Source organism: Lithobates pipiens, unplaced genomic scaffold (assembly GCF_037356315.1).
Source record: "Lithobates pipiens isolate NorthernLeopardFrog02 unplaced genomic scaffold, aLitPip1_a1.2 Scaffold_22, whole genome shotgun sequence".
Classification (NCBI taxonomy): domain Eukaryota; kingdom Metazoa; phylum Chordata; class Amphibia; order Anura; family Ranidae; genus Lithobates; species Lithobates pipiens.
Window position 1 is genome coordinate 177,961,874 of NW_027507784.1, and position 21,798 is coordinate 177,983,671.

General features: G+C 42.7%; 1 protein-coding gene across 5 annotated transcripts in view; it reads right to left on the reverse strand.

Annotated features, from left to right (window-relative positions):
* Nucleotides 1–21,798, reverse strand: part of MFSD6 (major facilitator superfamily domain containing 6) — a 138,213-nt gene that overhangs the window by 98,784 nt on the left and 17,631 nt on the right. For all 5 annotated transcript variants that reach the window (XM_077448672.1, XM_077448671.1, XM_077448673.1 and 2 more), the window contains exon 2: nucleotides 18,383–19,950. In XM_077448672.1, the coding sequence (XP_077304798.1) occupies nucleotides 18,383–19,905 (1,523 nt within the window). In that variant the 5' untranslated portion in view covers nucleotides 19,906–19,950. The remainder of the gene's footprint in view (nucleotides 1–18,382; nucleotides 19,951–21,798) is intronic.

Sequence of the window (21,798 nt, forward strand, 5' to 3'; positions counted from 1 at the left end):
ATCCTTTTGGACAGACAACAAAGGCATTTGCAATAGTTTAAAGTGGGAGTCCGCCGGGAGTTCCGCCTTTTTTTTTTTTTTTTTTTTTTTTTTTTTTTTTAAAAGCCAGCAGCTACAAATACTGCAGCTGCTGACTTTTAAAATAAGGACACTTACCCGCCCAGCGCGCCCACGATGTCGGCACCCGAAGCTGATCTCTCGATCGTCTCTCGGGTGCTGCCACCGCCATCTTGGGTATGGGAATCAGGAAGTGGAGCCTTTCGGCTTCAATTTCCCGGTTCCCTACTGCGCATGCGCCAGTCGCGCTGCGCAATAAGGATGGACCCGCTGCCTCTGGGATCTGTGCGTTTCCCAGCAGGCAGCGGGGGACTTTTGGAAAGGGGCGTAGATTCCGCAGAGAGCTATCCCAGAAGTGGGTGCAGATACCTGTACTGTACAGGTACCTGCACCCCCCCCCCCCCGGAAAGGTGCCAATTGTGGCGCCGGAGGGGGGGGGGAGGATTCCAATGAGCGGAAGGTCCACTTTAGGGTGGACCTCCGCTTTAAGCTGGTTCATATTGTAAATACGGAATTGGAGCATACAGAAAACCATTAATATACCTTTTGCTACCATTAAAGCAGTTGTAAATCTCAGACATGAAATATGAACAAATCATATCCCTATATAGTGTGTGCCCGTCTCAATCCAGAGCACCAAGTATCATTGCTGTCTACCGCTTTATTCCTCTGCTAAAAGCAGGAGTCACTTCTGACATTTTTCCTGACACCAAGAGAAAAATGGAGACAGGGGAGGGCACAGTCTGATAGCCTCAACTCTGTTCCTGTGATCACCCAATAGTTTGTGTTCATCAACACACCTTTGTCTCCTAGCAAACTACTGGGGGATGCGTTTATACTTATGTGTATTGTAAGTTGTGAGTGAGGAGATGGCAAGTTTATCCTGAAAGGTCATACCTCTGAGTCACAAAGTCTGGGTAAATGATTAGTAAACTAGCTCATGTTAATTAGTTTCTGGTTACGGTTTGTATCGTCAGCCTGCTATATATATTTGTGTGTCATCTCAAATAAATCAGTCCATGTTCAGCAACCAAATGAGTATTGTCTTGTTTTGTTTGTTGTCAGTGGTTGGGATAACTGATCTCTATATTCAGACTGGGAGGATGCGGTATATGACGAAATCACTCAAGCGGAGTGTAGGACGTTTTGTTACACTGCGTGTTGTATGAAGGGGGGTGTGCCCCTTTCCTCCAATCAGCTCTCAGAGCTCTCCTCACTGATGTAACTTAAAGCGGTAGTAAACCCGCAATTTTTTTTTTTTTTTTTAAAACCTGCAAAGCAAAAGGCATAATGAGCTAGTATGCACTGCATACTAGCTCATTATGAAATACTTACCTTAGAACGAGGCCCCGACATCTGGCCCGATCCATGCCGAGGGAGCCGACATGCTCCCTCGGCGTCTCTTCCAGGTATCGCGGCTCCGGCGCTGTGAGTGGCCGGAGCCGTGATATCGTCACTCCCGCGCATGCGCGCGGGAGATTTCAGTCCGGCCGGACGAGCGCTGCCGGATTTAGGAGATATTTTTTTTACCTACAGGTAAGCCTCATTATAGGCTTTCCTGTAGGTAAAAGTTAAAAATGTGGGTATACAACCACTTTAAGCTCCCTGCCTTTCAGAGGTGACAGGTCCTGTGTAAATTCTGTACTTTGAATGGTTGCAGGGGAAAGATGGTTGTAGATAAACAGGTACAACTTATGTAGGGAAATTTGTTTCATCTCTGTGCATCACCTGGGGCCAGTCACTTCACTGGGTATATGTGAGGGTTTATATACACTTTAATGTTAAAAGAGAAGTATGGGGTTTTAAACCTCACCTAGGTGGATGCAGCATCTGTCCCCTGTTGCTTCCAGAATGAGAGCAGAGTGATCAATGACCGCTGATCACTTGGTTCTCAATCTTCAGTGAGCAGAGAGCCAGTGACTGACAGACAATCACTGGCTCTCTGCTCTTCCCCTCCAATGCTCGCTGGAGAGCTGGGCTGTGGAGGTAGCTGGAGCGGCTCGCTGAGAGCCTGAGTCAGCTGCCAGTTTAGGCATCTGGGTGGACCCCCACTAGTCAGGTTCAATCCAAAGCCTCAACTGGCCGCGTGACATTAGCCAACAGAAGGCTTTAGCCCATTGTCGGCTGAAACTGGGTCACAGGAGTGAACCAAAGAAGTAGGGAGGAAAAAAAAAAAAAAAAAAGCTTTGGCCATACTTCTCCTTTAAAGTGATAAATGAGAACAAGACAGGTGTATACCAAAATCTGCCTGTCTTTCTGTGCAGACAAGTGTGGATATCATTTTAACGATCTACTACTTTTTCTAATCACTAATAATCTGGTTGGTCAAATTCAACTCAAGAATCTCGGACAAAAATCCAAGAGGTTCCTTCTTTTCACATTTATGTCCATTTATTTGAAACCATAAATAGTTATTTTTATTGAATTGAAAATGAATTAAGGGGATAGTAACTGCAATATTAAAATGTATGCTGGGCAAAACATATTTATACACAAGAGACAGACTGACTATTTACAAAAATCGGGTACTGTAAAGCACTAGTAGATTTTCTAACAAAGAATTACATGACAATTCTCAGTACATTTGGAAGTTTGACAAAACTTTGTTCGAAAAAAAAAAAAATAAAACTTCAAAAGTTAAAATTTGCTTTTAACATTCAATTTTGCAGTGAATGGACTTCACCGCATGAAAACCACATACATTAGAAATTAGTTTGAGGAAAAAAAATAAAAATAAAAATTCCATCCTGCTCCTTGGAATTCTCTCATCACTGTGGTTGAATATGAAAGCTAGTTTCTCCCCCCTAAAGATTAGAAAACCGAATGAATGTTCTTAACCACTTCAATACAGGGCACTTAAACACCTTCCTGCCCAGACCAATTTTGAGCTTTCAGCGCTGTCACACTTTGAATGACAATTGCGCCGTCATGCTACACTGTACCCAAATGAAATTTTTATCATTTTTTTCCCACAAATAGAGCTTTCTTTTGGTGGTATTTGATCACCTCTGCGGTTTTTATTTTTTGTGCTACAAATAAAAAAATACCGAAAATTTTGAAAAAAAAAATGTTTCTTTTTTGTTTCAGTTTCAAAACTTTGTAAATAAGTACGTTTTCTCCTTCACGGATGGGCACTGATGGGGCTACACTGATGGGCACTGATGGGGCTACACTGATGGGCACTGATGGGGCTACACTGATGGGCACTGATGGGGCTACACTGATGGGCACTGATGGGGCTACACTGATGGGCACTGATGGGGCTACACTGATGGGCACTGATGGGGCTACACTGATGGGCACTGATGGGGCTACACTGATGGGCACTGATGGGGCTACACTGATGGGCACTGATGGGGCTACACTGATGGGCACTGATGGGGCTACACTGATGGGCACCAATGAAGTGGCACTGATGAGGTGGCATTGATGGACACTGATAGGCGACACCGATAGGCGACACCGATAGGCGACACCGATAGGCGACACCGATAGGCGACACCAATAGGCGACACCAATAGGCGACACCAATAGGCGACACCAATAGGCGACACCAATAGGCGACACTGATAGGCAACACAAATTGGCACTGATAGCTGGCACGTATTGGCATGGATGGGCGGCACAGATGGGCATGGGTAGGCGGCACAGATGGGCATGCGGCACAGATGGGCATGGGTAGGCGGCACAGATAGGCGGCACAGGTGGGCACTGATAGGCGGCACAGGTGGGCACTCATTAGCAACACAGGTGTTATACTGTACTAATGGATGCCAATCAGTGCCAAACAATGCATGCCAATCAGTGATGCCCATTGTGGGCACTGATTGCCATCCATTATGGGCACTGATTGGCATCCTTTGTGCCTGACTGGCATCCCTGGTGGTCTAGGGAGGATTACCTCTGCTGGGCATCCCTGGTGGTCTGGTGGCGTCCCTGGTGGTCCAGTGTGGGCATCCTCGGGGGGGCTGTGCTGATAATCGATCAGCACAGACCCCCCCTGTCAGAGGAGCAGCCGATCGGCTCTACTCTACTCGCGTCTGACAGACGCGAGTGAGGAAAAGCCGATCACCGGCTCTTCCCATTTACACTGTGATCAGCCGTGATTGGACACGGCTGATCACGTGGTAAAGAGTCTCCGTCGGAGACTCTTTACCGAGATCGTAGTTGCCGGGTGTCAGACTGACAGCCCGCAACAACGATCGCCGCGATGCGCGCCCCCGGGGGCGCGCAGCGGCTTATAATCCTGATCACGTCATATGACGTCCGGTTAGGATTATGAAACCACTTTGCCGCCGTCTATTTGTAATAGGGCGGGCGGCAAGTGGTTAAAATTAAAATTTTAAATTTGAAAATGTACTAAATATGGAGGATAACAAAGCAGGCAGTGAGATGAATGGGAGCGGTCACATTCCTCTTAGTCATATTCAACAGGATATGTCCAACTACTACTAATTATGCCATGACCTGGGTAAATGAGAACCTTCACAGACAAGTTGTAGGAGCATTCACAGGCATGGGTATTGAGCCCCATACACACGATCAGATTTTCTACAGATTTTTGTCTTCAGATCTACAAAAACCATGTAGTGCGAGGGCCTGCCTGATTGCATACAAATTGAAATAGTTAAGGTTTGACCTCATATTATATGGTTTTGGTAAACCTGAAGACAAAAATCCACAGAAAATCTGATAGTGTGTATGAGGTTTTAATGTAGCAAGCCAAATCTGTTGCGCTGATCAGGTTGTCCGAAGCCAGCAATCCATCACTGCATCTGACAGTAAGGAGGTCTAAACCACACACATCTTTTTTTAATATAGATTTATTAATATTTTTTAGCTTTTTAACCAAAAACATGACGGATAAGTAATCTAACAGCATAGCAATATGCAAAAAGACCCGTCTTATCTCAGCATTTTACGAAAAAAGGGAAAGGGATGGAGAAACAAGATTTAAAAAAAATTAAAATAAAACCCTTGGCCCACCAACAGCTTACTAAACTTATCAGTCACACTGCATATACTAGTTATTAAAACCATCATATGCAAGATCACTAGGTGATCCTTAAAGTGGTTGTAAAACACATTTTTTTTTAATTTGACCTAGGCACATATATCTGTAGTGTTTACTTATCTATCTCCAAAGCTCCAAGTCTCGTTTCTCTCTGGTGCTCCGTTCCTCTGTTATCAGCATGAAACACTCCTGACAAGATCTCCGACACAAGAGATAACAGTAGCTGAAATGCTGTGTCGGGGAGGGAGCTTATCAGAGAGTTGGTCTAAAAATAGCGGCGCTTTAAATGCCGGCGCACCTCCTGCCCCAGTGTGAAAGGGGCCTTAGAGTATGATGTAGAGAGCAACACCATGCCATTACATGGCGCCACTTTATGCAGCATTTATGAGCCACGCTCCACCGGAAGAAGCTGAAGAGGAAGCATGACATAATCAGACCCAGAGGAAGACCATTGGGAGAAAAAAAAAAAAAAAAAAAAAGTTTATTTTTACAGCCGGGGGATACTCCAATGACAAGGAGGGGGTGAAATGAGGTGGGGGGGGGGGGGGGGGGGTTCTGGTGAGCCCAGTGTTGAGTTTAATACATAACTCTGAAAACTGGGGAAATATTAGTAAATACATGTTAAAAACACCTGTCAGTGAAACTTCCCCTCATTTCCTATTTGGACACCCATCAAATAGACAGGAATGGGCAGACCTTCTCCGATAGGAAGAGAGATGGCAAAACTCAGAGGCACTAAACTGCAATTGTGTACTAAGGCCCCGTTCACACCTGAGCATACTGGAATCGCAGCAAAATGCAGGGCACGTTTTCAGTGCCATTATTTCCTAATGGCACCTCAAAACAGTGCAATTTTCCCACAACGCATTAAAGTCACGGCAAGGACATTTCTTCCTTTAAAAAGAATACAACACCAAACGCGTTCCGGCTCAGTGCCAAACTTATGTTCGGGTTTTTGGAGTGGAGGGAGGCCCATTCAAAATGAATGGTGCTGCTCTTAAAAACCATACCAAAAAAAAAAATACACAACCATAATATGTGATGCGGTAGCTTAGGTCTCTAGGTAAAAAATTTTACCAACTGCTTTGTCAAATTCATATTAAAAAATCTGGCCGATTTGCTTTAAAGCAGGCCTATACTTCAAAAGGCAAAGTTTGCCTGTCAGATTAATTTAAACATAAATCTGCTTTGAGGCTCGGTTCACACCTATGCGTTTATTGCTTTTTGCAGAATAGTACTACAGTTCATTTAACATTGTTTCCTATTAGACACATTCTTATCTATACCTTTTTTTTTTTTTTAGCCACTGCATTTTTGGAAAGGGTCAGGGAATTTTTTTAAAGCAAATACTGTGTGTTTTTGGTTCAATAGTCTTCAACAGAGTAGCGGCAGATAAGCATGTAGTGTGTTTTTGCCATTTAACCCTCCCAACAAATTGGCCAAAAAAAAAAAAAAAAAAAAAGGTTCAAATACACAAAAAAAGCACAACAAAAAGCACTGCAGAAACAGATCAAAAGAAAACTGCATAGGTGTGAACCAAGCCTGAAGCAATTAATGCATTGTTTGGAAACATACATCACTCTACAAAAGTCCATAAACAAAATTTGATTAGGCAAATGACAATTTGGTACTGTGCCTTAAAGAAAAACTGAAGTTCCACTGTAAGAAACAGGGAACAGGCAGGCTTTTATTGCAGAAGACGCATGCACTAAAAAGCCTCTGCTCACTGTCCTCTCTGGCCCTGGAAAAATTAGCTTTGCATGAGCATTTAATGCCACGTACACACGACCGGAATTCTCGTTGGAAAAAGCTCTGATGGTTTTCCTGTCGGAATTCCGATGGAAATTTCGCTCAAACTGTCTTGCCTCTACACGGTCACACTTAATTCCGACGGTCAATAACACCGCAACTATAAAAGGGAAGTTTAATGTTTCCGAGCATGCGTCCGAATTTTGAGTGTCAGAATTGCATACACGATAAAAAAAATAAAAAAAAAAAAAAAAAATCAGATAGAAAGGTTTTCCTTCGGAAAAATTAAGAACAGGCTCTCAATCTAAAGACCATGGGAAATGCCAACAGAAAAAGACCTATGGGCATACACACGGATGGAAAAGCCGATGAAAAGCTCCCATCGGACTGTTTCCATCAGAAATTCCAGCTGTGTGTACGTGGCATAAGTGTACATCACCAAACTGGTCCGAGTGCCGTGACGATGAGCTCCTGCACATGTGCAGTATGTCATCCTCCGCCAGCCTCAGAAGAGGCCCAAAGACCGGCACTCAGAAGAGGCCGGAACCGGACATGTGAGTATTAAAGTGGCAGAAGGTATTTTACCCTAATGCCCTCTCGGCATTAAAGTGGTTCTAAACTCTAAAAGGTTTTTTTTTTTTTGTTTTGTTTTTTATCTTCAGGCATTCTATGCATACCCCCCTCCAAATATTTACCTGAGCCCCATCGTGATACAGCAATGTGCACGAGAACCCCAGTTCTCTGGGGACTCTCAATGTCAATCACAGCCTGCGAGTAAAGGGGGCGGGGGTTGGGGGGCAGAGCCGAGCTGCTCTCTATGCGTCAATAGACACAGAGCTCAGCTCAAGCCCACACGAGTGCCCCCATAGCAGGAGGCCAGGAGTGGTGGCAGGTGGACCCCAGAATGGGAGAATCAGGGCTGCTTTGTGCAAAAAAAAACATTACACAGAGCAGGTTAAGTATTAGGTATTTTTATATCTTTAACATCACTTTAAGCCTTTAGTTACGCTTTAAATGCTTGAGGATAAGGAAGCATATAACCAAAGTAATCCTACAAACCAGGATTTCAACCCTCATTTACACATAATTATAGTAGATGAGGCATGAGAGAATTACTGTCAGAATTTCAGTCACCTGCTCGGTTACTAAAAAAATATCTGATAAAATATATTATATTGCAGCCTTTGGAAATGTTAGAGTTACAAGATCTTACCCTGGGTACATTTAAAGTATATTCTAGTGAGGCACTGGCTGACAGGATTGATAACAAAGTATTTATGTAACCTAGGTTTCTCACCTATTTTTTTTTTATTATTTATTTTATTTTTTTACACATTTCTCTCTTTAAGAGCCTGCTGCTAGGTGAAAAAGCTGACTGCCAACAGTAAATATAAAAAAAAAAATGCATGTTTGGTTCGGGGAACCTGTTAGGGGACATCCTGTTAGCCCTCATTCACAAGAGGTACCTGGATTTACTTTAATTAAACTCAGAAAAAAAGAATTGATCTGGGATAAAAAAATAAATAAAAAAAAAACTGTATAACTTAAATATTCAATTGATTTTGAAAAAGGCATTTTTTTTTTTAAATTTGTTTAAAAGAACAAACGTGATACTTGCCAGCCCTATGCAATAAGTTTGCACAAAGCATCCCAGATCCTCCCCTTCCCAGGTCCCCTGCCAGCCCTCCTGCCCCCCCCCCACCCTGTGAGTGCCCACCATAGCAAGCTTTGGGGCATGTGTGCGCACTTCCTCCTAAGCAGACTGTGTGTGTCCATAAACAGAGCACGACTCGGGGCTTAGCCCCCAAGGGAGCTGCACACAGAAGTTTTTTTTTACATTAAAAGTGGAGTTCCACCCAAAAAATTGAACTTGCGCTGTCCAGATTCCTGTCCAATACATGAAAGATGGCGGTGGATACTGCGGCGATCTACGCCATGTCCAGCCCCTCCCCTGACCCCCTTCGCTGTCTTCTGGGGGACACAGCAAGGCTTCACTTCCCGATTCCCTTACAAGAAAGACCAGCTCCTCCACCAGAGCTGAGGGGACAAGTCAGCTTCGGGTGAGGACATCGTGGGTGCCCTGGACAGGTAAGTGTCCTTATTTTAAAAGTCAGCAGCTGCAGTATTTGTAGCTGCTGACTTTAAGCTTTTTTTTTTAACCACTTTAACTACTCCCGAGTTTCAATGTACGCATTTACACACAGAGGTGTTCAGTGTATTTAAACCGTCCTTGGACTAACTTAATTCTATTTATTTTTTTAACCACTGTACGACCAGCGCACGACCATGTACGTTCATTTTTTGAAGAGGGATATCTCGGTAATGGCAGCAGCTGCTGCCACAACCGAGATATTCATCTCTTCAGGTGCCGGTTGTATGTATGATAATGGTGGTCTCTGTGGCGGGTTCACTGAGAGATCACCGTTATCGGCGGCGGGAGAGGTGCCACTCCCCCTCCTGGGCCCTCCGCCGCTTACCGGAGGCGTCGGTGGCTATTGGGTCCTTTCCTATGCTGGCTATGGAGACGAGTGAGGCTAAGATGGCCCCCACTCGTCTCTATACCATAGCATACCTCTTAAGAAAAAAAAAAAAAAAAAGTAATTTGAAAAAAAAATTTTTTTTTTTTTATGCATTTAAGTCCACATATGAGATCTGAGGACTTTTTTGACCCCAGATCTCATATTTAAGAGGACCTGTCATGCTTTTTTTCTATTACAAGGGATGTTTACATTCCTTGTCATAGGAATAAAAGTGATTTTTTTATTTTATTTATTTTACTCGATTTTTTTTTTAAAGTGTAAAAACACCACCCAGCTTGCGTGCAGAAGCGAACGCATACGTGAGTAGGGCCCGCATATGAAAACGGTAGTCAAACCACACATATGAGGTATCGACGCGATCGGTAGAGCAAGAGCAATAATTCTAGCCCTAGAACTCCTCTAACGCAAAACATGCAACCTGTAGAATTGTTTAAATGTCGCTTATGGAGATTTTTGAGGGTAAAAGTTTGACGCCATTCCACGAGCGGGCGCAATTTGAAGCGTGACATGTTGGGTATCAATTTACTCGGCATAACATTATCTTTCACAATATAAAAAAAAATGGCCCAATTTTACCGCTGTCTTATTTTTTTAGTCATAAAACGCACTTTTTAAAAAAATAAAAATAAATTCACGCTTGTAAGACCGCTACGCAAATACGGTGTGAAAAAAAGTATTGCAATGACCTCCATTTTATTCTCTGGGGCGTTTGAAAAAAAAAACAATATATAAATGTTTGGGGGCTCTAAGTAATTTTCTAGCAAAAAAAAAACAAACCTGTTTTAAACATGTAAACACAGAGTCTGAAAAAAAAGAGGCCCGGTCCTTAAGTGGTGAATGCAACTAAACTGAACAGACCTAAAAACACAAAAGGGGTGCATTATACATGCATTTAGAAATATCCTATACACAAAAAGAATATAATTGGATGGCCTTGTGAATGAGGTCAGGAACAGAGTTTACTCAGTGGCTCAGATGAGCAGATATCTTGTTTGTTAATGCCATGTTATGGACTAGATGTACCAAGCCCTTCTGCATTGAAACCGTGTGCTGCCTCACTGCATAAAAATGCCAGACAAACCTGTTCAGACTGTTCCAGGTGTTCCTGTCTAGCTTACCGCTGCTAGATAGATAGATAGATAGATAGATAGATATACATATACATATACACACACACATATACATATATACACACACACAATGTTGTTGCACAGTATAGAACTACCTATAGGTACAGTATATTTCCATAACCCTACTTTCCAAATGGCACAAGTTTTGAAAATCCTTCTATACAATTTTAAAAAGTACAAACAGATCTGTCTTTAGAAGATTTCAATAAAGAAAAGTTCCCAGTCACGGGCTTAGAGCTTTCAAGCCAAACTGTCTTTTTTCTATGGCCCTATGAATGGTTGGTAAAGTAAATATCGGCTTTTAATATGACCCCCACATATCAAACGGTAGAACAGATAATCGCTTTTCATATGCCCCCAGGTATAACTGGTAGAGCAGATAGGATTTGTTCATATGTTCTCTACATACGATTGGTGGAGTCTCCACATCTGGAACCCCAGAAGATGCACACTCCTCACAGTACTGGGAAGCAGCTACAAAGCCACTAAAACTGGATGCTACCAAATTACTTGGCTCAGTTAAACCTAGTCTGAAAATGCAAAACCAGTTTATGTGCTTTACCATGCAATAAGCAGTCGCTAATAATGCTCTAAACCAGGGGATGGCAACCACTGGCTTGCAGCCACATTTGTGATGGCACGTAAGGGATGCCTGGGACAACCCCTACAGCAAAGCCGGCCGGTGTTTCGTCAGATATGGCAACCTGTCAGAATTGGTAACAGAAGTGAGGTTCTGTCACTGCCATCTTGATACACTCCACACTCCTGCACAGAAAGTATACACTAAGAAGGGTGCAAGCGGACATCTTGTTACACCCACCAGAGTTTTGCATTTCACACTTCTTGTTAAGAGTAAACTGAGCTTATATGGTGAAATACAGTACTTAGAAAATCAGACAGACTGTTTAGAAGTTACATTTTAAAAGCAGCGGCAAGCCTGCTGATCTCACCCGTTTGCTAATGTGACAGAACATCTGTTTTTTTAATTCAATATTTAAACAGTCCGTCAGATTTCCAAATACTGCATTTCCCCATATAAAAACTCAAATGCAAAGCTCTGATGGGTGTAGCAAGATGTCTGCTTGCTCCTTCGCAATGTATACTTTCTGTGGAGGAGTGCAAGGTGTAGCAAGATGGCAGCGACCCAATGTCACTTCAGTTACAAATTCTGACCTGGTCACCTAATCCAAACAAACACCAGTGGTTGCAGCTGGCTACATGGGATAGAGAATGGCTAGTTCTCTATTATCTCATTTATGACCTGCCTCCATCCACCTTCTTCACTGGGCTTGCCTACAGCGGACATCGAAGAAGCGTTAATGATGACTGGATCTATGGGGTGGTGCGCTCCCTGCCCCCATTGGATGCAGTGTCTGGGTTGGTAAGCTCATCCTCCCATCTTTAGACTGCACGCAGCTCAAGTCAAATCCAAAATTCTGCAATAGCCATCCACACACTGGGTAAATCAAGGCTGTAAAATAATCAGCTGTGTGCCGAGTGCCCTGTTAGCAGTGACCCCATCCACTGCCCTGCCGACTCCTGTCCAACACCCTGCAGGCTAGATCCAGACTCGGACACTCAAAGTTGCCTGCTCTCATTTTGGACTGGTAATGAACCAACTAAGAACTACTAATTTAGGGGCAGGATTTGGGGTGCTGTGAGGTATGAAGGTGCAAGAATTGGGCTGATTTGCGGTGTGAAGGCGCAAAGCTCAATATTCTTTTCTTACTGTTATTCAAGGTATCTACAGCATTTAGTTAATAAAAATTCCTTCGTGATTGACACTGACACACACACACACACACACACACACCATTTTTCGGCACACTATGCTCAAAAAGGTTGCCTACCCCTGCTCTAAACCAACTGCATATTTATTATCTACACTAAATACAACCCGAGGAAATGTAAACATGAATGTTTACCTGACCTTATAAAGCAATAGCGAGAAAATGCCAACCCCGACAAATGATCTGACCCACCCCTACTCCATCCAAAACTTTAACATTTTGCCTATAGATACACTTTAAACATTACACCCGGATATTAAGTTAATGAAGACTTAAACCATTGATAACTTTAAAAAGGTAAGAACAAGAGAAGTGAAAATAGGAAGGCCGCACTCCAATATATTGCCTTTATTAACAAAACTTAGTCCATATACCAACAGAGGCACAGGTACAGATAATTGACGCGTTTTGCACCGTTAATGGAGCTTAGTAATTGGCACCGTTAATGGCGCTAAACGCATCAGATATCATCTGTACCTGTGCCTCTGTTGGTGTATGGACCAAGTTGTGTTAACCACTTCAATTCCGGGCCTATTCTGGCACTTCTCTCCTACATGTAAAAATAATTTTTTTTTGCTAGAAAATTACACAAACATTATATATATATATATATATTTTTAGCAGACACCCTAGGGAATAAAATGGCGGTCGTTGCAACTTTTTATCTTGCACGGTATTTGCAATCATTCTTCAAATGCCTTTAAAAAAAATAAAAAAAAAATAAATAAAAAAACAACACAGTAAAGTTAGCCCAATTTTTTGTAGAATTTGAAAAAGGTTAACAATTCTAGCACTAGACCTCATCTGTAACTCTAAACTGGTAACCTGTAAAAATGTTCAAAGCGTCGCCTATGGCGATTTTAAGTACCGAAGTTTGGCGCCATTCCATGAGTGTGTGCAATTTTAAACCATGACATGTTGGGTATCTATTTACTCGGCGTAACATTTTTCAAATTCTACAAAAAATTGGGCTAACTTTACTGTGTTTTTTTTTTTTTTTTATAGAAATCACTTTTATTCCTATTATAAGGAATGTAAACATCTCTTGTAATAGGAATGGTGACAGGTCCTCTTTAGGGAGAGATGCAGGGGTCAACAAGATCCCACATCTCTCCTCCAGGCTGGAAAGCATGAGATCAAGAAAAAAAACTAAATAATTTAAGTCACCAATCTCATGCTGACAGCCCCGATCACGGGTTCGTTTATTTCCGGGAACCCGAGCGTGACATCATAACGTTGCGCCCGGTCCTCCGACGGTCACAGAGATGACTGACCATCTGGTCACCGGAAAGCTCCATCGTTGTCATCCGATGCCGGCAGATGCCTGTAGCTGTATTGAAGTGGTTAATAAAGTCAACATATCGGAGTACGGCTGTCCTATTTTCACTTTACGTTATTACCTTTGCTGAGCGAGCACCCTTCACCTCCTGAACACAAGGATGGTGTGAACAAGGGGGTTTCATCTGGAGCGGTAATTTCTTTGAATCTTTAAAAAGGCAAGACTGATGCAAAAAAAAAAATAATAATTGGAGTACATTATGGCCACATGATCAGTATTCAGGTACACTGGGATGTCCAAAAACAATCCAATTGAGGGGCAAGCAACAGAGCAAACAAAAGGCTACACATGTAAAACAGAGTTTACAGAGCCGCCCGACTAACCTTCACATTAAACCCGGCATCAACTGAACGTCCACTAGGTCAAACCTAACAAAATTCGTAACAGTAGGGGGGGCGCACCAACAAAAAAGTGACAACCTTGCAATTCTAAGAAACAGATGACTGCCCATTAAAAGCCCAAAAAGCATTAACTGCTCTAGCAAAGTCAAGCCTTGGCAAGGAAAGGAAGATCTTGCCACTGAGATCAGAAGCAATGATGAGCTGTCAAATCCACCTAGTAATAGTACAACAAGGAGTTGGCGATCACCTATAGGAGACCAAGAGTCTGCTGGAGGAGAAACAATGGGAACGAAATCCTGTACAATAGCCTTCACTAAAGGAGTAAAATGCAAGTGGTCTCTGAAAAAGAACTACAAAAGGCTGAGATTTGACTCGATTGTAACTTCAAGGCCAAACACTGAACCAGAACGAACCGAAGTAAGGACAGGATTCATGCCACAGAGTACTGACAGGGAGGAAACTGCCTTGTCTCACCCCAAGAGAAATATGCTTTTCAAGTGTGATGGTAGATATTGGGAGAAGTCTATTTCTTAGCTTGCAGGGATGACCAAATTAAAAAGGCTCCTGTCCCTCAGGAGTTAGTTTTCAACAGCCAAGCAGTTTAAGCCAGTAACCTAGAAGCAGGGCAACAAACTGTCCCTCGGGACAGAAGATCCATACATTCTGAGAGAGCCTATGGAGTGTCAACCAGGTACCAGGCGAGATCTGAGTACCGTGTCTTGCTAGACCAGTTCAGTGAAAAGAGAATCATTAGAATGTCTTCCAATCCTAATCAGTAGGGGGGGGGAAGGAGCTTCAAAGCATGAAAAGCATAGATCGGAGGCAGAGCCCTAGGTAGGAATCGTGGGGGACCCTACATAGACCACTCTACGGAAGGTCTCTAATCCAGACCACATTAACTGGATTATCGTATCCTCTGAAGATTCGTGAGGGGTTATTATACACTTCTACCAATTGTGGACCACCACCCCTATCTATAAATAGTGCTGAACGCAACCACGTTTTTAAAAATGTAGAGGTTTTTTTAATGTAGATTTTATATCATTCATGTGCCAATAAAATTAGTATTTTAACTGTTTGAGTTGTCCTCATAAAGTCCATGAGCTGCAGTTCAAACAATTTTGTGATCCAAAAAAAAGTTTGTTGGACCTGGAAGCAAAAAAAGTATTTTTTCGGCATTGTCCACCTGCTATGGAGGTCTTGGAACACAGAGTGAAGAGCCCATTCTCCGTCCAGATGTTGTTGACAACTGATGAAGTCTACACGCAATTTTCCATGTCTGGGGTGTGCACAACATATAGAGCGGAAACTTGAAATCCTGTACAATCAGATGTTTTTCTTCTGAACCTTGAGACTCCAGGTTCCTCCCTGGTGGTTGATGTAAGCCACTGTTGTGGCATTGTATGACTGAATCCTGGTTGAATGAGCTTGCAGACAAGAGGTTCAGCACTGGATGAATAACAAAGTTCCAGAAGCCAGTAGCCAAGCATCTGGCAATGAATAAGTCCCTTGTACTAGGGTTGCACCGATACCGGTACTGGTAGCGGTGCCGATACAAAGCATTTGCACGAGTATCGATACTGGTGCAACTGTGCCAATACCTGAAACCGATACCTTCAGGTTCGGCTCTTTCATCTGTCAGCAAGATTCCCCCGCTGACAGATGAAATGTATACAAAAGAATGCAGTCAGTTGTTAAGAATCGAGGCCGCCTCGTCCTTAACCAATGATGTTTCAGCTGTCAGTGGGGATTTCTCTTGCCCACAGTGGACCCACCCTGGCTCTGCCCCTCCCATGCTGGCCCCGCCCCTCCCCCTTAGCTCCATTTTTGTGTTCTCCGGCAATGTGCTTCTCCTCCTCGGGTGCCTCTGTGGGGTAGTGTGAGTAGTGTGTCCTGTACTGAGCCAGGTTTTGCTCCTGCAGAACTTCTTGGAGGGGGGAGGGCAGATCTGCTGGGTGCTGTAGTGCACTGATTGGCAGTGTGTGGGTTCCCAAATACACCCCTTCCCCCCCACCCTAAACAATAACAGTCTCCCCATCTTAAACAATAACACCCCTCCCCACCAAAAAAAAAAAAAAAAAAAAAGGGGATATCGGTAATCAGTATCGGCCGTTTATATACAGTGGCCAGTAGGAAAGTGGTTAAAGTACAACTAAAAGGCAAAACTTGTTGTTTTTTTTTTGTTTTGGATAGAGTGGAGAGGGATTAGAACACCTGTCAGTTTTTATTGCTGTCTGTGCCCCATTATGGAGAGTCACCCTTTATAATTTTCCCTGTTTACCATCATCATTGAAAGTGAAAAAAAAAAATCCCAAATTTTGGGTTGTCCCCAGAAAAGTAAGAGAGGGGAAATCTTCCAATGGGGACACTAGTTCTGGTGACCTGTGGGTCGCCAAGGAATTAATGTGCAGAATTTATTCCTTTTTGGCTGTGGGGGACAGAAAGTGAGGGGAAAGCTGCGCAATGGGACAGACAGCAAAAAAATAAATAAAAAAAATAAAAATCTGACAGGTGGTATAGTCCTCATTTACTCTATCCAAATTGGAAAAAAAAAAAAGTTTTGCCTAAAGTTATACTTTAAGTTTTGGAGTCATGTCTGCATACTGAGACTCGCTGTGTACCAAGTCCTTAAATAAGGATAGGGTGCAGTCCTCCCTGTCTTTGCTGACTGTACAGAAGCAAAATGGAGTCCTAGGAAGATCAAAGATGGACTGAAGGAATCTGGCTGTAATTTTCCCCATTACCTGACACAGTAGTGGAGAGTTCTTTCCTAGACAACACCGAGGAAGGGTTACCCTTGAAGGGGTTAAGGAAAACACAGGAGTGCTCTGACTCAGGCATGGAACAGCGATCTAGGTCATCAGTGTCCTTTGGAGAGAACACCAAAAGATCCCTTGCCAGCGGATCACAAGCTGGCCAGGCTCCCATGACAGCTGCTGCTCTTGTGCTTATGATCCTCCATACTAGTTCAAAATGAGAAATATCCCTCAAGGGTACCCACAATTTCACAGAGGAGGAAAGGTAAATGCCACCTGTAACCAAGTCACTTGTAAGGCAGCAGACGGCCCAGGTACTGTCCAGAGGATCCTACAACCAATGGTGGTGCAGAGGAGAGGGCAGGGGGGGCAAATAAGGCTCAAGCATGTACAAAGAAAATGGGCACGTATGTGCAACGCCTTAAGCAGAGTCCAGCAGCAGTTTTATCATTCAACGTACCTGCTTAAGACCCGATAATGTACAATTAGGAAAGATTAAAGGGGAAGTTATCAAAATTAGAAAAGCCTAAAGCCCAACTCCAGGAAGCTATAAAATTGCAAGGGTTACCTGCTCATTTTGTCAAGGGGAGAGAGAGAGAGAAAAAAACCTGCGCCTTTAATTTTACTGATTTTCCGCTCTCCTAGAGATGGTGCCGCCCCTCGCTGCAGCAGTAGGCTGCCCCTTACCATCCTCAGATTGAATGCAGGGCCATGGACTCTGCATTGGTCTTGATGATGTCAGAGCAGTGGAGTGTCGGGGACTGGTCTAGCAGTGGGGAGGAGGGAAAAGTGGAGGAGAAGGCAAGTTAGTCTGCTTTTCTGTGTTTCCTGAAACAGATTGAGCAACTAACCCTTACAGTGCAAGCACAGCCCCATGGCAAGGGATACTTTTAGCTTCCCCAGAGTTAGGCTTTAAAGGACACCTCTGGGCAATTTTTTTTCTTCCCATGCAGTAGGGCTGTGCCCGCACTGCATGGGTCAACTGCTCATTTTTTTTTCTAGGCATAAGCACAAAGTTTCTACTCACCTGATCCACCAACCCTCCAGGAACACTATGCTCCCAAACATTCCAGTGGTGGACTGCTCCCGTCTATGGAGCGTGCGCTAGCCATGCCAACGTCAGAACTGTCCATTTTCAAGCCCGTTGGAGTGAATGGATGCCGGTCTTGTGTGGAGAGGTTCGGTTGATCAGGTAACTATATATCCCTGCTTTCCTCTCCCCTAAAATAAAACGAGCAATTAACCCATGCAGTGTGGGTCACAGCCCCACCAAAAAAAAAAAAGTTTGTTTGCCTGCAGTTCACCTTTACTGAACAAGCTGAAGATAAAGACAATTGGTTGCCATGCACAGCTACTCCAAATGCAACAATTTCTCCCAATGTATTTCTCCCAAAAGGTAACTATTTTTAATCCTTACACTGCTAGCATTAGTAAATAGGTAGGAAAGTTTATCACATACATTTTTTTTATTTTTTTATTTCTCAACAAAAAAGAAAGCATAGAGACATGAATATTAAAAAAATAATTACATAGCATTTATGGCTTATGGTGCTCTGATGCAATGCATTTCTGATTTAATTTTTTTTTATTTTTTTGTAAAAAGTAAAAAAAGCAATAAAAAGGGTAAAAAGTAAATAAAATAAAAAATTATTAAAACTCAACTTACCTGATGTGACCGACCAGTTCAATTAGCTTGTGGCTGAAGAAATAAGCAGTCAGTTCAGATACATGACTTAGTACAGAGCAGACGCCAAACAAAGTTGTAGTTCCATTAAGATCTTCCAGGTGCCAGAACAAAAAGGTAAAGACATATCCATAACCAAATCCCATGAACCAGGCTACAAAGAGTACAGATCCATACTGTACAGTGCAGATAATCTTGATCAGATCCAAAAATCGGAAATTTTGAACCATTTCCTCCATACTCTCGTTTTCGTTTCGATTTTGTCCTGGAGATTCTGGTTCAGAAGTTAACTCCACGGGAGAGATTTCTAGGTCCTCCCTTCGCTCCTCATTTGGTTTTACATGGTGATAATAAAAGTGAAATTGTGTAGACACAATAAGTGCAACTGACATCAAGACCCCAAAAACAATGAAAGCAATCCGGTAGTTCTTATAATCAGGAGCTATACAACCAACACCCTCAATAATCACAGATACGTGGGTGTGATCTATTCCAATGCCCACTGATAACATTGCCAAGCCCCAACCAAGGGATCCCCACATTCTTTGCATTCCGTAACGGTCCCGGTGTTTACCTAAATACTGAAGCGTCACTGTATCTACAATAGTTACGGCTGGCGCACTAAAGAACTCTCCAATGATGACCACCAGCAAAATCAACAGAAATATGGTTTCTACGTCTTCTTGGTCATACTGTAGCATACTATCGGCACTCGCCTGGGTGGTAGGAGCTATAGCAGTTGTAGTAAGACCACTATCGTTTCCGATCACTAAGCCAACGTCGCTGCCGTTTCTAGCTTCTCGAATAAACCGATGCACTGTGAAGGAAGTTTCTTCGTAAAACCTTCCTCTAGACTCTGTCTCCAGGTTAAATGGATTGTCATATAAATCTCTCTTTCGTTTGGTTTTTGTTGTAATGGAGCTTGCCTTTGTAGTCAGGTTTGATGTGGTTGGAAGGGGCAGAGTGGTGGTGAGAACTATGCTGGAGTTGGTGGGTCTGACCGGTAACGGATTTTTAGGCACACATAATAAAGCTGCTGGTTTTACAAACCCTATTCCCAAATTGAACAACACCCAGCAAAGCAAAGCAAAGAGTAAGACTATCTTTCCTTTTCTGAAGCGGTCAGCTATAATACCCCAAAAGGGGGCACTGCAAAATTCAATAAAATATCTAATCCCTACTAAAAGACCACTCTGAGTGGGAGACATGCCTAACTGCTTGTAGTACACTGGAAGTAGGGGGTAGAGAGAGCCATACGCAGAATAAAAAAAGAAGTAGAAAACTTTTGAAATAAGGAGGTCGTTGTTAATTTTAATGCAGTGTTTTTCCAACCAGTCCATGTCCTGATCTGCAGTGGAAATATTATCGGTAGCCCCAGAGGGGTCTCTAGGTTCAGATTGGTTTTGTTCCAGGGTAACACCATTGAAAGGATCCGCAAGTACATACTTCCTCTTCTGTTCCTCCTCATCTTCAGACAGGATTGCTACTTTGTCCCCAGTAGCCATTGCCTAATAACTTCAGCAGGGCCCAAGTATAGTTATTCTTCTGTCCTGTAAAAGAAAAAAAAGAAAATAAAGGTTATAGGCACAGAAGGCATTAAGATAAAAAAATAAAAAATAAAGTAAAAACACCTTCTGTCTTTACAACCACTTTAACTGAGCTGAGGTTATACATTTATTGGTTTCTATGCAGAAGTGAGCCTGATTTTGCACTCTCCAGCTTTAGTAAATAAACCCCAAGGCCCCTTTCACACTGGGGTGGTGCAGGCATCGGCAGTAAAGTGGCGATATTTTTAGCGTCGCTTTACCATCGTTTAGGTGGTGGTATTCGGCCGCTAGCGGGCGGTTTTAACCCCCGCTAGCGGACGAAAAAAGGGTTAAAACCGGCGCTTTGCCGGCGGTATAGCCACGCTGCCCCATTGATTTCAGTGGGTAGAAGTGGTGAATACACCTCTCCAAAGATACTGCTAGCAGGACTTTTTTTTTTTTACCGTCCTGCCAGCGCACCGCTCCAGTGTGAAAGCACTGGAGTGAAAGGAGTGGATTTTTCCAGGCGCCATTTTTAGCGCTGTAGGGGCCTAAGACAGTGATTACTTCTAGCAGCTATAGCAGCCACTAGCGATAATCACAAGTGAATTCTGCAGGCTAGTTGTATTAAGTTGATCGGTTGACAAACCTTTTGCCTTTCGTTCTACCGTAAACACATCAATCCATGTTGCGAGGAGAGACAGATTGCGAGTTCCTACTACCTAGGAACAACGATCTGTCATCTCCTCTAGTCAGTCCCATCCTACAGTTAGAACACACACACATACAGTTAGGGAACACAGTTACTCCCTTGATTGCTCCCTAGTGTTATCCCCTTCCCTGCCAGTGACATTTTTCACAGCAATCAGAGCATTTTTATAACACTGAGCACTGTATAAATGTCAATGGTCCCAAAAAATGTGTCAAAAATCATTATGTCGCAGCCCCGATAAAAATTGCTGATCACCTCCATTACTAGTATTAAAAAAAAAAAAGGCCATAAATCTTTCCCCTACACTGTAGACGCTATAACTTTTGTGAAAACCCAATCAATATACACTTATTGCGGTTTTTATTACCATAAATATGTAGAAGAAGAATACATATCGGCCGACAATGAGGAAAAAGTTTTTCAACCGTGCAATTGTCAGTTAAAGCGACGCAGTGCCGTATTGCAAAAAATGACCTGGTCATTGAGCAGCCAAATCTTCCAGGGCTGAAGAGGTTAAATCACAACCGACTTACAAATAATTCTCTCTCTTTTTTTTTCAGTGCAATTTAAACAGATTTAGAAATATTTGTTTATGGCAATTTATGTACAGTTGTAATAAAAGCATACAATAAAAAGCTTGATAGTATACATGATGTATTTACCAAAGAGTTAAATTCAATAAAAATTATTGAAAGAGAAATAAAGAGCTACTATTTTCAGTTCTGCAGTATAATTATACAAGCAGGTAAAATGAACACTGTGTACACAAACCATTCAGAGCAGATAAAACAGAAAACACTAATGTGACATTCTCTTGGTGCAACATAAAAAAAGATCCAAAGGTCATGCTGAAGGCTGTGCGGGTAGCAAAGCCCTAAAAATCCCTTTATCTGAAAGGCCTATGATATGGATTCCAAGATCTTTTTTCCCCCAATAGTTTCCTCATTCTCCGAGTCTTAAGCCTAGTACAAACGATGAGAAAAATCAGACAAAAAAGCGGAAGCGATCGATCGTGCATTAATCTCATCGTTAGTACACAGCTTTTGAGAGACAATCACGACAGTTCATTCAAAATGATCAGAAAGGAGAAACATGAACATTTTTCTCGTACAATATTAGAACGCACGATTTCCGTTTTAATCAGCAGTTAAAAGGGAAAA